At 48.0% G+C, this 17,053-nt stretch overlaps 1 protein-coding gene across 2 annotated transcripts in view; it reads right to left on the bottom strand.

The window, feature by feature from the left end:
- Positions 1-2,399: 2,399 nt before the first annotated feature.
- Positions 2,400-17,053, bottom strand: part of SLC7A7 (solute carrier family 7 member 7) — a 77,643-nt gene continuing 62,989 nt past the window's right edge. For both annotated transcript variants that reach the window (XM_075319464.1, XM_075319457.1), the window contains exons 9-10: positions 11,809-11,992; positions 2,400-2,979 (exon numbers count right to left, since the gene is read on the bottom strand). In XM_075319464.1, coding sequence (XP_075175579.1) covers positions 2,885-2,979; positions 11,809-11,992 — 279 coding nt within the window. In that variant the 3' untranslated portion in view covers positions 2,400-2,884. The remainder of the gene's footprint in view (positions 2,980-11,808; positions 11,993-17,053) is intronic.

Genomic DNA, 17,053 nt, shown 5'->3' with positions numbered 1-17,053 from the left:
GGACGGCTGCCGTGTGACGCCCCCTTAGAAAAGAGGCTGTTCGCCAGCCACCGTGACGTCGCTGGGAAGGTAAGTACGTGTGACGGGTACTAGCGATATTGTGCGCCACGGGCAGCGATTTGCCCGTGACGCACAAACGACGGGGGCGGGTGCGATCGCCAGCGACATCGCTAGTGATGTCGCTGCGTGTAAAGCCCCCTTTAGACGTCTGAATAGTGTGAGAACTACAGCCCATCGGAATTGGAAATTCATCACTGGAATGACGCCGCTGCTGAATGTGAGCATCTGTTATTTTTATTTTACCCTATAGAATATACTGTAGTATTTCCGGAGGGCTTGTCCAAGTAGTCCAGTCAATTTAATACTATGGAAATGTATTTTTTTTTAATTGTTAGATAGGTCTGATCTCTTTTGTTCAACCATTTTTATGCCATGTGAATGTATCCCATATAGGATACATATAGGAACACCGAGTAATCGTGTATGGGAAAGTCGGAAAATCTAGCTTGTTCAGCTGATAGTTATCTAAGGTGGTTGGCTACCTTTACGGGGTTGCTCGAGAGACAACCCATTTATGCCCTACACCCTTTTTAAGTGTTTCTTTTATGTTTATTAACACTGAAGAAGAAAAACTATATAGAATTAGATCTCGCTTATAGCTGACCATAACTATTAGATAAACCTATCAATTTCATCACATTTAATATATATCAGGGCCTTCCAGCAGTAGCCAGACACAGGAAAGAAGACTTAAGCGGGCTTTACACGCTGCGACATCGCTAATGCGAACTCGTTGGGGTCACGAAATTCGTGACGCACATCCGGCCGCATTAGCGATGCCGTTGTGTGTAACATCGATAAGCGATTTTGCATCGTTGCAAAAACGTGCAAAATCGCTAATCGGCGACACGGGGGTCCATTCTCAAATCTCGTTACTGCAGCAGTAACGAGGTTGTTCCTCGTTCCTGCGGCAGCACACATCGCTGCGTGTGACGCCGCAGGAACGAGGAAGCTCCCCTTACCTGCCTCCCTGCCGCTATGCGGAAGGAAGGAGGTGGGCGGGATGTTACGTCCCGCTCATCTCCGCCCCTCCGCTGCTATTGAGCGGCGGTTCAGTGACGTTTCAGTGACGTCGCTGTGACGCCGCACGGACCGCCCCCTTAGAAAGGAGGCGGTTCGCCGGTCACAGCGACGTCGCCGGACAGGTAAGTATGTGTGACGGCTGTGGGCGATGTTGTGCGGCACGGGCAGCGATATGCCCGTGTCGCGCAACAGATGGGGGCGGGTACCCACACTAGCGATATCGGGACCGATATCGCAGTGTGTAAAGTAGCCTTCAGGGTATGTGCGCACGTTGCTTTTTACCTGCTTTTTTGCTGCTTTTTCTTCTGCGCTGTTTAATGCCAAAATGGATGTGTTCTTCTATTCAAGCAAAGTCTATGGGAATTTGGGTTTCTTGTTCACACTATGTTGTTCAAAATGCTGCCTTTTTGTGGCAGAACTTTGGTCAAAAACTCAGCTTTGCAGTGCAAAACCCAAATGGCAAAAACAATTGACATGTTGCTTCTTTGAAAAGCTGAGTTTTTGACCAAAGTTCTGCCTCAAAAAGGCAGCATTTTGAACAACATAGTGTGAACAAGAAACCCAAATTCCCATAGACTTTGCTTGAATAGAAGAACACATCCATTTTGGCATTAAACAGCGCAGAAGAAAAAGCAGCAAAAAAGCAGGTAAAAAGCAGGTAAAAAGCAACGTGCGCACATACCCTTAGGCCTAGATTTGCACATGGCCGACTCTTTACTCATGAGAGCAGCAATGCCATTCTATAGCATATATAAAATTGCTCATTATGTGAATGAGGCCTAAATTTAAGAAGTGAAGATAATGAATAAACATTTTTCTCCTCACCACAAAACGCCACTTCCCACTATTTATGTCTTCTGAATTATGTGCATCATTTTCCATATCACTACTTGAGGTAACTGAATGGCATTCATTATTTTACTACAGATCTTTCTTGGTCAAATGATACACATACGTGCCGGTCTTATTACAGTTACAGTACAGTAAGGCCACGTTCACTTGTTGAGCATTTTTTTGAGTTTTTTACCTCCAGTATCTGTACGGCCACATTCACTTGTTGAGTATTTGGGGAGTTTTTTACCTCAGTGTTTGTAGTCAAAACCAGGAGTGGAATAATCAGAGGAAAAGTATAATAGAAACATGGCAGCACTTCTGTATTTATCACCCACTCCTGGTTTTGGCTACAAATTCTGAGGTAAACAACTCCCAATACTCAAGTGTGCACGTGGCCTTATGGGGCCATTATATTACCCGGTTACAGAATTCCATTGACATCAGCAGAGATTTGTTGTCTCTTAAATCAACAACACCAAAAATTAAGATTTGTTCAAATGTCTTTATTCCAGTATTTTCCCACCAGTTCTGTGCAAAGAGACAATTTTTTTTTCTATATTTCCAGTCAGTGCAAAAGGTGCAGAGAATTCCCCTGTCATGTAAGGCACGTGGTCCATTGCTCGGAGTGATGTTTGGTCCATAGAGTGCTGATGATAACACAAAAACATATATTAAACCTCTAATTTCATGGGCCAGCCCTGCCTATCAAGAGTGCTGTCCCATCCAGGGACTTAACAATTACCATCCCATTTCAGGGCATTTTATGATGGAGGGAAGAAACAAAAGTTACCGCTGCCCCTGCCAGAGAGAACTTCTTCAGCTAACTTCATGTCAGAGCACTGCCCTGCAGCCACCCGGCATTGAAGCCTCTGATGACAAAAAAAGAGGTCCATCCAGTGTAAGAAATAAATTATGTGACAAATGAGGTTTCCGGAGACCCAGCAGCTTCCAGATGTGATCACGTTTCTCAGTCAGACTTTTCTGTTAGTTTTGCTTCTTCTTCTAAATCCATCTCAGTGAGGACAGAGTAGCATATGATCTGGGAATACCGGGTAATCATCGCTACGGGAAAAGACAAACATATGTTAGTATCTGATCTATGAAAATGATGTACTGGGCAGATATTTTACCTTAACTATCATCAGGTCCTGGAGGTAGAGAACAGTATATGACTTTGTCTTGCAATACCCATGAACGGAATAAGCATAATCCAATATATGTGGATATGTACTGTACCTCTACTGGATATGTTTAGAATGCATTTACATTGGTACATAATCTGCGGGTAATGAGCATCCATTGACAATATTGCAAGTCAGTTGGTGATCACTGAATTTCTATATACAGTAAATTTGGCAATCACTAAATGTGCAAATTAGGACAAGAGACCATTTATTCATATATCCCCATACAGTTTGCATATTGTTGACAGGACTTTCCCTGTATACATGAAGGAACGTACTGATAACAAGTCCCCATGTAAAGATGCAGTCAATGACACATGTACATGTAAGAGGGTGCTAGACCTGTGTGCCCCTGCCCTGAATACACCGATCATCGATAAATAATAATAATGTAAAATTGTGTTAATGTATGCAATGCATTCGTGCATAAGTGTTAGTGTGGCCATATAATGGCCAAATTGCGTACTGCTCCCTGGTAGGTTCTCTCTAGCACAGGAGGACTTAGGCAGGGAACAGTTCTATGGGTCACCCATGGGGGAAGGTGTCAGCTGCATTATACAGCCTGACTACATCCAAGTCTAGTCAGTTGAGGAGGAGTAGTTAAAGTGTAGAAAGCTGTATTAGTGTGTAGTATAGCAAGAAGGAGAAGTGTGCAAGCCTGTCAGATACCAGAGGCCGAAGAAAATGGATGTTTGTTGCATTCGAGACCTGATGTTATGGGTCAAACCGGAACCAGAGCAAGTGTGAAGAACTCCAGTCGGGGACGGGTAGAGGGTCATCTCCGTTCTCAAGTCATGAATACCTGAACTCTAGAGAGGTTTCCCTGTGAGTGGACTTACTCCAGTGGTACTAATCGTCAAGTAGAGGCTTGGCATAGTCCAGGGCGAGCAGGTCAGCCTGTAGAGTACAGTACATGAGCTTTGTCCAATGGAGTTCTAAAGCGGTATACAGAACGAGTCTCTGTGGGTGGGGCGAGACCATGGCCATGCAGGACTCTATGACTTTATTGTGTGAAACTATGGCGCCAGGTAGTAAGGTGCTTTTTTGTTCTATTTCTGAGATTTTGCCTCTGCTCTGACATTTAATCTCTATTTTTGGTTTTTGTTTACTTTGGAAACCTGGTCATATCATCTGGTTTTTAGCGGTTATCGCCCGTTTTGAGTAGTGTACGTTTTGACAATACATTTATCCTTCCAAGGTTTGGAAAGTCCGTGTCACGGACTAGGCGCATGCGCGGTAATGTAGCATGGGATGCGCCGTTCCGATCAGGTGAGGGGGCGGGCCGCTGGGCGTTGTTGCGTCCCACTCTTGTATTACTAGGGTAGTATAATGAGCGCGCCGGCAGGAGAGTGGCGATTATTTAAAAGGTGCTTTTACTGGGCAGCGGTGTACAGCTTATAAGATTGGCGCTGTCACCGTCTGGTAAGTCGCTTATTTTTCCATGTTTCCTCTATGTAGTGTGAGGTTTATGTTGGGGGCTGCAATTGAGAACCCCTCTTACTCTTCCCATATTCTCATTTATTCTAGATTAACCCAGTATAGGTTTACTCCTTAATGCTCCACTGATGAATGGTGTATAAGAAACGCGTCGGGAGAAGGGAGAAGGAGACTCTGGGAGAGGACAGTGAGTCCATTCATAAGGGGTCCTAGACCTGTTTGATGAGGGTATTTTTGGACTACGCCGAATATGAGGACACACTGACCATCTGGGAAACAAGACACCAGGAATTGGGTGAGATTGTTCCCTTTCAGACAATACCAGGTTAACAACTTGAATCTCTGCATTCCTGGATATTGTTTATTTGTTCTAACCGGATGTGATGAACATTGTCTTTGTGACCAAATGTATGTGGGTAATATGGTCACTAAAAAAACTACCTCCTATTAGCAACTGGAGGATACTATTGGATGTGATTAACACCACTGCCGTTATTGTGAACAGGGTTTGAGTGAGCAGTTGTGTGAAAAATCTTGACCATCTCGGTTGAATATATACATATATCTGCCAACACCAATCCTTATTGAGGTGTTTTTGCACCTTCACAGGGTTTGCTGGTCCCTCCCAGTATTTTGGAGGATCTTTAGCAATCGATTTAATCCCGGAGTTGATTTTTTATGCATAGGCAAGGTGATCCTTCCCTATTTTTAGAGGAACTATTAAAAGTTATATTTTAGGTATTATTGCTGTATTTCAGGTCCTTATAATTTATATACCATACCAGTGGCTGCATTATATTTGTTTCATGTGATATGGCCGGTTTTCTGACAGCGGGCATTGATACGAATAGTTGGATTTCGGAAGCAAAAGAGGTGTTCTCAGAAAGGAACTTTGTCCAAAAAAAATATACCCCCACTCTCAATGGAGCCTTCAATGATTTAACCAGAATTTATAAAGAACGCACCACCTCTTGGTGGGAGGTGCAATCGCTGGAAAATTATTTGAGGGCAAATATTGTCCCCAGGTATCTCAGGATCTCCCTCACACCTGGCTTCAGGTACAACAGTCCTGAATTAGCCTTGAAGTGGGAGAAAGAGGTAACTGACTGCTCGCTGCGGCTGATGACGTGTCTATTGGAGGAAGAACATAAAAACCTAGCAACCCTAGAACTAGCCTTGAAGGAACAAATAGATATAACAAAGAAGTTTTCAGGTGATGGTGATTTTGCGACTAAGGAAGTAACACTGCAGAACACCATCGAAAAATTTCAATATCATCTCAAGGAAAAAAAACACAGGTTCTATGTTAGGGATTTGCAAGAGTTTAGAGATAATAGCTTATAATTTCTTCTCCAGTAGACCGGTTAGGCAGAGTGAACCAGAAAGTACCTCTACGGACACAGAAGCATCAGACTTGGAGGGTAGAGTTATAGCTTCCCATGGTAGGGGTAAGAACAATGGGAGGGGACGGGGTGGTTATCGTTTTTTAGAGCAAACACATTACCCACTCAGGAACAAACAACGGCAAAACAACCCCCCCCCCACCACCGGGACAGCCCAGATAATCAATTTATCAAGACATTTGTTGACTGATGCGGAAAGGGCAGTCCTGAATAAAGGTCTTGGGTTTGTCCCTACATCCGATTTTGATAAATTTGAGGGGGTAAAGGACTTAAATCTGTTTATCCGCAAACTAAAGTGGAAAAAACATTATATAAGAGAGAATAAAAAGCAGAGTGCTGAATTAGGTATTTCAGAGGACATTTTAGAGGACGTCAGACTGCTTTACAGTATTGGTGAAAGTAATCCTAATATGAGTGGTCTGGGTCCTTTCACAGACATAAAACAGAAGAGTGAAAAAATGCCACCACCAATGAGTGATGTAGGGTCTATTGATATCTTTTGTAATTTAGTCACCCGCGACATTGAAGATCTGCGGTTGGGTCGATCCCGGGACTTCAATCTCTCCAAGGCTGAAATGGGGGGTTTGTTGTCCCTGGAGCGTTCCCCCGAACTGATTATAAAAAAATCTGATAAAGGTGGTAATGTTGTCCTAATGGACGTTGACAACTACAGGGACATGTGTTTGAGCATTTTGAATGACATCAAGGGGTATGGCAAACTTGCCACTAACCCCACGAAAATCTTCATGGGCGAGTTGAGAGAGATTCTTTTGAAAGCAAGGGATAAAGGTTTGATAAACAAAAATGAGTTTGACTTTTTACTTCCTAAATTCCCAGTAACTCCAACATTTTACTGTCTCCCAAAGATACATAAAGGGATGAATCCATTAAAGGGGAGGCCGATAGTCTCAGGGGTAGGCAGCCTTACCCAAAATCTGGGAATCTATCTGGATGAACTCCTCAAACCTTTTGTTACATCTCTCAACTCGTACCTGAAAGATACGACGGACCTCTTGAAAAAACTTGAGGGCATCGTACTTGATGAAGATGTTATTCTAGCCAGTATTGACGTGGAATTGTTGTATTCTTTGATAAGACATGATGTGGGTCTAAGAGCTGTAGCACACTTCTTGAACGGCCGAGCTAGACAGTTTAATGAGCACAATGCCTTCCTGATGGAGGTTCTGGAATTCTGCCTGACACGCAACATTTTTATATTTGGAAACCAGCTCTACCACCAGCTCAGGGGCACTGCGATGGGCAGCCCTTGTGCGCCATCGTATGCAAATTTGCTCCTGGGCTGGTGGGAGGAGACTGTGGTTTTTGAGGCGATTCCAGTTTACCCACTGATAAAATCCTGCTATGGTGCAGGTTTATCGACGACATCTTAATCCTGTGGAAGGGCACTGAAACTGAACTGTCTCATTTTGTGGAAGAGCTGAATATTAATAATCTTGGCTTGTTCTTTACATCTGAAGTAAGTAGATCTAGACTGCCGTTTTTGGATGTCCTCATTGAGAAAACTAGTGAAGGATGTATTGCCACCAGCACCCACCGTAAAGAGACAGCAACAAACTCGTTACTAAGGTGGGAGAGTAGTCATCCAATGTTTCAAAAGAGGGGCATCCCAAAGGGGCAGTTCTCCAGACTAAAGAGAAATTGCTCCAATAAAGAGAAGTGTGTGCTGCAGTTCGATGACCTAGAGAAACGATTTCATGATAGAGGGTATCCGAATACGGTCATAAAAAAGGCATGTGAAGAAGTCAATGAGATCAGCAGGCCGACCCTGTTGTATCCACCACCCAAACAGGATGATGTAGCTGGGCTAGTCCGCTTCATCACAACATTTAACAATGGCTCGAGGGCCATGAGAGAAGTGCTGGAGAGACACTGGTCCATTCTGAAGATGGACCTTGATGTTGGCAAATATGTATCAGAAAAACCACAGATCACTTTTAGACGAGCTAGGTCACTACAAGACAGGTTGACCCACAGTCACTTTGTGGACAATAGGGGCACGGGTTGTGACTGGCTCAAAAATGGTCCTAAGGGATGCTTTCGCTGTAGTGGGTGTGTGGCATGCAGTATGGTAAGGGTAGGAAAGAAATTTTGGAGTACCAACACAGGGAAGGAATATGACATTCGTTGTTTTGTCAATTGTCGCACTAAGGGTGTCATATATAAGGTTACATGTTCTTGTGGACTAGAATACATAGGGAAGACCAGGAGAGAATTCAGAAGAAGGGTGGGAGAACACCTGAGAGACATAAGAGTTGGGAATGATACCCCACTGGCAAAACATCTGAACACTTTTCATGGGGGTGATATTGATCAAATCACCTTCCAAGGCATTGATGTGGTTGTTCCGCTGAAGCGGGGAGGTGATTAGGATAAAAAAAATCCTCCAGAAAGAGTGCAGGTGGATCTTCCGACTAAAAACAGTCCATCCTCTTGGTCTCAATGAATGTATTTCCTATGCACCCTTTTTGTAAGTGGAGTCCGTAGTGACAGTTAGGAGGGAAAGCCATCGGACGAGTGGGGGCGCCAATCACCGACTTTTTAGGGTGCCAACCCCCGCAGTAAGGCAGGGTCAGAACCATCAGTTTAGCCTAGTTGGTGATGGAGTTGTTTAGCTGTTTCTCCACTGTCTTTCCCTTCTTTCAGTTAATTCCTTATGAATCCAACCTGTATTTTCCATCCCCTTATCCCTATAGTGCTGTAGTTGATGCCATCCTCCAGTGCTTCTCTCAGGGCCCTTTACTGTCCTCTGAAAGCCTCCAATAACTCTTTTTAGATTTAATGACCTTTTATTCCGCTTTTTTGTTCTATTTCTGAGATTTTGCCTCTGCTCTGACATTTAATCTCTATTTTTTGTTTTTGTGTACTTTGGAAACCTGGTCATATCATCTGGTTTTTAGCGGTTATCGCCCGTTTTGAGTAGTGTACGTTTTGACAATACATTTATCCTTCCAAGGTTTGGAAAGTCCGTGTCACGGACTAGGCGCATGCGCGGTAATGTAGCATGGCATGCGCCGTTCCGATCAGGTGAGGGGGCGGGCCGCTGGGCGTTGTTGCGTCCCACTCTTGTATTACTAGGGTAGTATAATGAGCGCGCCGGATGTGGTCCGACGTCACTTCCTGTGGGACGTGCGTTCCACAGATGCGCTCCACCGGGCGGAAGCGGTGAGCGCGATCACGGATGTGACGTCAGATGCCGGCAGGAGAGTGGCGATTATTTAAAAGGTGCTTTTACTGGGCAGCGGTGTACAGCTTATAAGATTGGCGCTGTCACCGTCTGGTAAGTCGCTTATTTTTCCATGTTTCCTCTATGTAGTGTGAGGTTTATGTTGGGGGCTGCAATTGAGAACCCCTCTTACTCTTCCCATATTCTCATTTATTCTAGATTAACCCAGTATAGGTTTACTCCTTAATGCTCCCCTGATGAATGGTGTATAAGAAACGCGTCGAGAGAAGGGAGAAGGAGACTCTGGGAGAGGACAGTTAGTCCATTCATAAGGGGTCCTAGACCTGTTTGATGAGGGTCTTTTTGGAGTACGCCGAATATGAGGACACACTGACCATCTGGGAAACAAGACACCAGGAATTGGGTGAGATTGTTCCCTTTCAGACAATACCAGGTTAACAACTTGAATCTCTGCATTCCTGGATATTGTTTATTTGTTCTAACCGGATGTGATGAACATTGTCTTTGTGACCAAATGTATGTGGGTAATATGGTCACTAAAAAAACTACCTCCTATTAGCAACTGGAGGATACTATTGGATGTGATTAACACCACTGCCGTTATTGTGAACAGGGTTTGAGTGAGCAGTTGTGTGAAAAATCTTGACCATCTTGGTTGAATATATACATATATCTGCCAGCACCAATTGTTATTGAGGTGTTTTTGCATTTTCACAGGGTTTGCTGGTCCCTCCCAGTATTTTGGAGGATCTTTAGCAATCGATTTAATCCCTGAGTTGATTTTTTATGCATAGGCAAGGTGATCCTTCCCTATTTTTAGAGGAACTATTAAAAGTTATATTTTAGGTATTATTGCTGTATTTCAGGTTCTAGTAAGGAGGTGGACAGACAAACAGCAGCAATAGTTCCATGAATAATGGAGCAGCCCAAAGTGAAACTGTGCCTTGTAATTGATTGCACTGTAAAAGACGTTTTCAAGTATAGTGCCCACAGTGAGAATGTGTTGGAAGTACTGTGCGTAATGTTGAGTAAAAGACTGAAAAAGAAGAAATCAGTATCTGTGTCTATAGCTGGTGTCACACACAGCGACAACGACAACGACGTCGCTGCTACGTCACCATTTTCGGTGACAATGCAGCGACGTCCCGTCGCTGTCGCTGTGTGTGACATCCAGCAACGACCTGGCCCCTGCTGTGAGGTCGCCGGTCGTTGCTGAATGTCCAGCTTCATTTTTTCGTCGTCACTCTCCCGCTGTGACACACACATCGCTGTGTGTGACAGCGAGAGAGCGACGAAATGAAGCGAGCAGGAGCCGGCACTGGCAGCTGCGGTAAGCTGTAACCAGCGTAAACATCGGGTAACCAAGGGAAGTCCTTTCCCTGGTTACCCGATGTTTACGCTGGTTACCAGCCTCCACTCTTGCTGCCAGCGCCGGCTCCTGCACTGTGACATGTGGCTGCAGTATGCATCGGGTAATTAACCCGATGTATACTGTAGCAAAGAGAGCAAGGAGCCAGCGCTAAGCAGTGCGCGCGGCTCCCTGCTCTCTGCACTGTGACATGTAGCTGCAGCACACATCGGGTTAATTAACCCGATGTGTACTGTACCTAGGAGAGCAAGGAGCCAGCGCTAAGCGCGGCTCCCTGCTCTCTGAACATGTAACACAGCGACGTTATGATCGCTGCTTCTGCTGTGTTTGACAGCTAAGCAGCGATCATAACAGCGACTTACAAGGTCGCTGTTACGTCACCGAAAATGGTGACGTAACAGCGACGTCGTTGTCGCTGTCGTTTAGTGTGAACCCAGCTTATGACTCCCCACCTTCGTCAGCACAAGGGCCTAAACACAGATATGGCTTGTACACATAAAGACCACCCAGCCAGGATCACCATGACTAATCCCTTCCCCCTTTTTCTGTGGGGTGGCCGAGGCACAGACCAAAGAGAGAGGATGGCATAGTGGCCCCTCAGGCGCGACTACTGCCTCGCGCCAGCCCCACACATGGTTTCCTATTTGTTGGCTGGTCACTGGGCTAGTTGATATAATGCAGGTATGGAGAACGAGGATTGCCATGAACGTTCTTTCAGCCGATCTGTAGACCTGTACAGTTACACTGCAGTTATTAGAATCTGTGTCTACTAACAAGCCAAGCACCTATATAGCTACCACATCTTGTGTTTCAAATGGCTTCGTTGCTGTTTAAGGCTATGTGCGCACTAGAGCTTTTTACCCGCGGATTTGCCGCGGAAATTTCTCGAGAAATGTCTGCAATCTTTGTGCAGACATTTCCCAGCAATTTCTATGAAAAAAAAAAAAAAAGCTGTGCGCACTTGTGCGGATTTTTCTCAAGAAATTTCCGCGAGAAGAATTTCTCGAGAAACTTTCTTGAGAAAATGAACATGTCCATTATTTCCGCAGGTACCCTGCGGATTTCTGCAGTACAGCCTGCAAAAATCCGCAGGGAACCACCCACGGGAAAATCGCGGCTATTCCGCGGCAAATCCGCGTCAAATCCGCATGCGGATTTGGTGCGGATTTTTTCCGGAGGTCCGGATATCTTTCACTCCCAGAAGTTTCTCAAGAAATTTTCTTGAGAAACTTCTCATTTCTAGTGCGCACATAGCCTAAAAGATCTGGAATCTGAAAATGTAAGAATTCATACCTGCAAAACGACGTAGCCAATCTGGTTTCTTATCCTCTGACAAGTATACAAAAATGAAATAGACCGGAACACCAGACAGCGCTATGGCTATTCCAATCAGTGAGTTGATCAAGTCGCTGTAAAGTGGAACGGCCACCAGGAACACCGTGCACAGACAAAATATTATTGGAAACAGTAGGCTGAGCTGTAAATGAGGAGAGAAGAGAGGTCACTGCACCTGTAACACTGTAATATAGCAGGATATTTACATGAGAGAGAGTGCACCTGCTTTTCATCTCATGTAAATATATCCGTTACTATGCCATACACCTATATGGGGTTTTCCACTTTCAGGAAAGTTGCCCGTCAATACTCTAAAAGGTATTCTTACTCTCCGTAAGTCCAGTGCTGGATCCTTGCTGCTGCTCTGCTGCTTTAGCTGCAGCGGTGAAGTCATATTAACATTGCGCATCACCACTATAGCCAAATATTGAGCTCCACTGATGCGCCAAGGAAGACGGCATGAGCTGCTCAGCTCAATGAATGGTGACTCCGATGATGCACAATGTCATGTGACATCACCGCTGCAGCCAAAACACAGAGACTCAAGCAGTGACACAAAGACAGCATTAGACTAGGAAGGGTATGTATCTGCTCTGTATTTGGAATCCTTTTTCCTGAAACTAGAATATCCCTTTAAATAGCTGGTAGTATTGGATCTGACCACCCTAAACACATGTATGCTTAGAATATGCATTGTTCTCAATAGGGAGAATGCACTAAGCCGTAGTCAAAAATATTAATCATAAAACAAAATATCAGTAATGCTTAAATTAAAATGCCCAGCTTTTCCTTCCTCACATCTGCAGTTGGGGAAGCGTTGGTTCATTCTCATTACTTATAGGATGATTTTATGCTTCTTCTGAAAATCGGCAGATATGACCAATTATCAATTGTCTAGGTATCCTGAGACAGGGACTGCTAAGAAAAAAAAACTTACAGATGATGTACTGCCCAAACATCATTAATAAAAAATAACAAACCGTGCTCTACTCACATTTTCCAAGGTCTACCACTGAGTCTCTACCGCTGTCCCCGCTGAGCCAAGGTCAAACAGCGGGAGAAGGGTGGAGACTCAGCACTGGACCTAGGCAGTTGGAGTAAAGCATGGTTTATTATTTTTTTTACGATCTGAAGCAAGGGTCAAACAGTATCTGAAAGGGAGAAACCCCTTTCGGCTGCCCCTTAGGCCTCTTTCACACATTCGTTAAAAACTACCCACGTTTTTCACGGACGTGTCAGAGGTGCGTTTTGCCCCCCGTGAGCCGTGTTTATGGCACTACGTGTGCTCCGTGAGTTATCCGTGATAACACATGGAGAACAGAAACTTTCTACTCTCCTGTCCCTGGCTTCGCTGTCCGTGGTGCTGATCTTCGGTCTCCGGTCCTGCAGACTCCCCGCGGCCGCAGTGAAGTGAATATGCAATGAGCATAATGAGCGGCAGTCGGAAGCAAGTGACAGCAGCGGCAGAGACTGCAGGGCTGGAGAAGGTGAGTAATTGTGACGCCCTGGGCAAGCCAGGGGTCACAGGGCACAACATCACATGCACCCCACATTCCCGGCAGGTACATCTAGGCTAACCTAAAATCCTTGTTGCCTTCCTCCAGGGGCTGATGTCCACACCAGGGGGTGGGCCAAGCGGTTGGCTCCGCCCACCGAGGAGTTCACAGCCCTGGAGGCGGGAGAACCAGGCAGTTGAGCTCAGGCAGAGCTTGGGTGAAGTTAGGGAAGTGAAAGAAGAAGGAGGTGAAGTGCTAGAGGAGCTAAGGAGAAAAGCTGAAGTAAAGGGAAAGTGACAGTTAAGAAAGCCTGAAGTTGGTCCGGGTGTGTGCCACGGACTGAGACAGCAAGGTCAGCAGACGGCGGTGATAGTCTGCAGGGGGACTGCTTGGAGGTTGCTGGAAGGACCGCGGATGGGTGGTGACCCGGCGGTACCGGAGCAGTATACGAAGAACAGTCAGCACCAGGGCAGGGGCCTTTCGGATCCCGGCAAGGCTAGGAGTCGCCATAATTTGCCAAATCCGTCAGTGAAGGGGACCTCTGTCTCCTAACAACCAAGTCACGATTGAAGGCAACAGTCCGACCGTTAAGGGGAGACACCGCCACCGCCAAGGCACCAGTTTCCCAGGGCCAGTGCCTGCGGGCAAGAGAGGGGCTCCTCTGGCTCATGTCCAGGTCGGGGAGCGGGTAACCGGTGGGAACCCATCGCTACCAAAAAGACTTTACATAGGTGCAGGGAAGAGGCCGTCACCGCTAACTGCAGGGAACAGCAGCACCGTAACCGTCCGAGGGACCCGTCCAACCAGCCATTTGTTTACCGAGAACTGTGTCGTGTTTACTGGCTGAGTGAGTACCTCCGTGCCGTGCGGCACAGCGCTGCCCCTGCGCCCCTGCACCTCCACAGGCCCCATACCCGCCTGTCTACCATACCAACCCCATCACTGGGCCCCGGGACCACCAAAACCCCCTACCCACGGAGGGGCAAATCAACAACTGGCTGCTCCATACCATCACTCCCGGGCTCCCCAGACAGAGCAGCGGTGGTGTCCACTTAATCACCACAACCGTGGGTGGCGTCACGGACAATAAACTATCCCAAATCCCAATCCCCTTTCACTCACGGGCGAGGAGCGCCGCTCGAGTCCCCGGGATCCGGCCCATCGCTCGAGCCACCGAGCAGCAGCAGCAGCAGGCCGCAGCAGCCGCAGCGGCAGCCGGACCCGAGCAGTGGGAGAGCGCGGCGTCCCCTCCTCCGCCCGCGACAACTTGGTGTCACGAACAGGATCTTACCGCTCTGCCGTTGGGTAGAGGTGCGCCTTGTTACCGCCGGAGGTGTCCGGCCGGAAAATTGCAGAAGCCGCCATCTTTGGCGCAAAAAGTTCCCGCTCGAGCGTCTTCTCGAGTAGCAGAGGCGCGAAGGCCAAAACCCCGCCCCGATAGAGGAGGGGCCGAAAAGAGGCTAAGGGGGACGGAAACAAGATGTCTGCGCCCGACGGAGCCGCTGGAGGAGCGGTGGTCGCAGCCGCATGTAACTAGCGCTGTAGCGTGCAGGGACGCCAGGACTCTGCTGAAATACGTTCCTGGATCCAGAAGCAAGATGTGCCAGAAGCTCAAGGCCCAAGTCCACTTCATGCTGGCGAAGTGGACGTCAGAGATGAAGGGCCTGGCCGCAACTGTTTGGGCATCCGAAGTGGAGGTGGTCTCAGAGGAGCGGGTAAGCGACCCACGCCCCTATGTCCCCGAAGGATCGGTCGATACGGCTGAGGGGCCCGGCCTGCTGCCGTCCACCACGCTACCTCCCTCACTGCCCATGCCTGCGGCCAACGCCCCGACCGACCCGTTACCCCTGCCAACGGTAGCGGAGCCCGCAGCATCTGTGGGAGAGGGCCCAGACCTGCGGCCCCCGGGCCTTACCTTTACCACCGCCCCCTGGCACCCGTCCTGGCTTCCATCCCAGCCGTGACGGAGATGATGACGGCCCAGGCAGTCCGCCCGGCCGCAGCGGAGGCGATCCTCGATCAAACGCCAACACCGCAAGTCACGTTGACTGCTCCCAGGCACCGGGCCTCGGCTGAGGCACGGGGGGGATGTAGCTGCCAAGCGGCAGAGCAGGCCACGTCACAGCGGGGTCCCTCATTACTGAAGGTGCTGGTCGTAGCCGACACGGAGGGACTCTGGCTGGGTCCGTCCCCCGCACACGCTGAACAGGAGCAAGCAGAAAGTGCTCCAGACTGGGAGCGGCGGCAACAGCATCTGCGCAGGGAGATTGATGCCCGAGAGGGGTGTAGAGCGGATGTGCATGCCCGCATATATATGGAAGAAGATCGCCTGCAGCGAGCTACCATTGGGGTCCAGAGCGGTGCACCATGTGAAGGTGGCACTAGAGCCCCACGAGTGAGAATGGACTGTTGAGCCGCAAAAGGCAGCGGAGTGCCGCTGCACAGTCCCCGTTGGGACCACCAGTGTGTTTGTTTAAAAGTTGAAAATGATGATAAGTGAAATGGAACCGAAAAATCATCTGATTCTCCTGTGATTGAAACCGGCCGTTGCCGGCACCGTTGTCCCCGTGGGGACCGCTTGAAAAATTGTTTGCATAGGAACTCCTATGGACAAGCCCGTGAACTTGCAGGGCAACCACAGACGCTAGTGGCTTGTAAATAAGTTGTGTTACCGTTACCGTTTCCGCATTTGCCGCCTCCGGAGAGGCAGGTTGGAGGGAGGGCCCACAGCAGAGCAGGCTGGGGCCCAGCCACCACAGGAACCGGTGGCTACCCTCTGGAGGGGAAGGACAGATCCCGCTCGGGTAACTGGTTCAGGACTGGAGTCAAGGGGTGCTGCCTGGGTTTTAGGGGCAGCATCAGGGCCAGGTTACTTGGGTGGGAGAGAGCGGAGACCGTAACCGTTAACCGTTTAAAACCGTAACGTTTAAGAAATGAACCTCCCGATGTGGGATGATGTTTTTCTACCTGTATATATGTTACCGTTTTTATCTTTACAGAAAAACAAAAGGAAAATAAAACCGGTGTTGGACGGGCAGCCCGAGGACGGTCTGCGTTTTTCTAAGGGGGAATGTGACGCCCTGGGCAAGCCAGGGGTCACAGGGCACAACATCACATGCACCCCACATTCCCGGCAGGTACATCTAGGCTATCCTAAAATCCTTGTTGCCTTCCTCCAGGGGCTGATGTCCACACCAGGGGGTGGGCCAGGCGGTTGGCTCCGCCCACCGAGGAGTTCACAGCCCTGGAGGCGGGAGAACCAGGCAGTTGAGCTCAGGCAGAGCTTGGGTGAAGTTAGGGAAGCGAAAGAAGAAGGAGGTGAAGTGGTAGAGGAGCTAAGGAGAAAAGCTGAAGTAAAGGGAAAGTGACAGTTAAGAAAGCCTGAAGTTGGTCCGGGTGTGTGCCACGGACTGAGACAGCAAGGTCAGCAGACGGCGGTGATAGTCTGCAGGGGGACTGCTTGGAGGTTGCTGGAAGGACCGTGGACGGGTGGTGACCCGGCGGTACCGGAGCAGTATACGAAGAACAGTCAGCACCAGGGCAGGGACCTTTCGGATCCCGGCAAGGCTAGGAGTAACCATAATTTGCCAAATCTGTCAGTGAAGGGGACCTCTGTCTCCTAACAACCAAGTCACGATTGAAGGCAACAGTCCGACCGTTAAGGGGAGACACCGCCACCGCCAAGGTACCAGTTTCCCATCGCTACC

This window comes from Anomaloglossus baeobatrachus, chromosome 1 (assembly GCF_048569485.1).
Source record: "Anomaloglossus baeobatrachus isolate aAnoBae1 chromosome 1, aAnoBae1.hap1, whole genome shotgun sequence".
Lineage (NCBI taxonomy): Eukaryota > Metazoa > Chordata > Amphibia > Anura > Aromobatidae > Anomaloglossus > Anomaloglossus baeobatrachus.
This window is presented reverse-complemented; position numbering and strand designations above follow the sequence as displayed.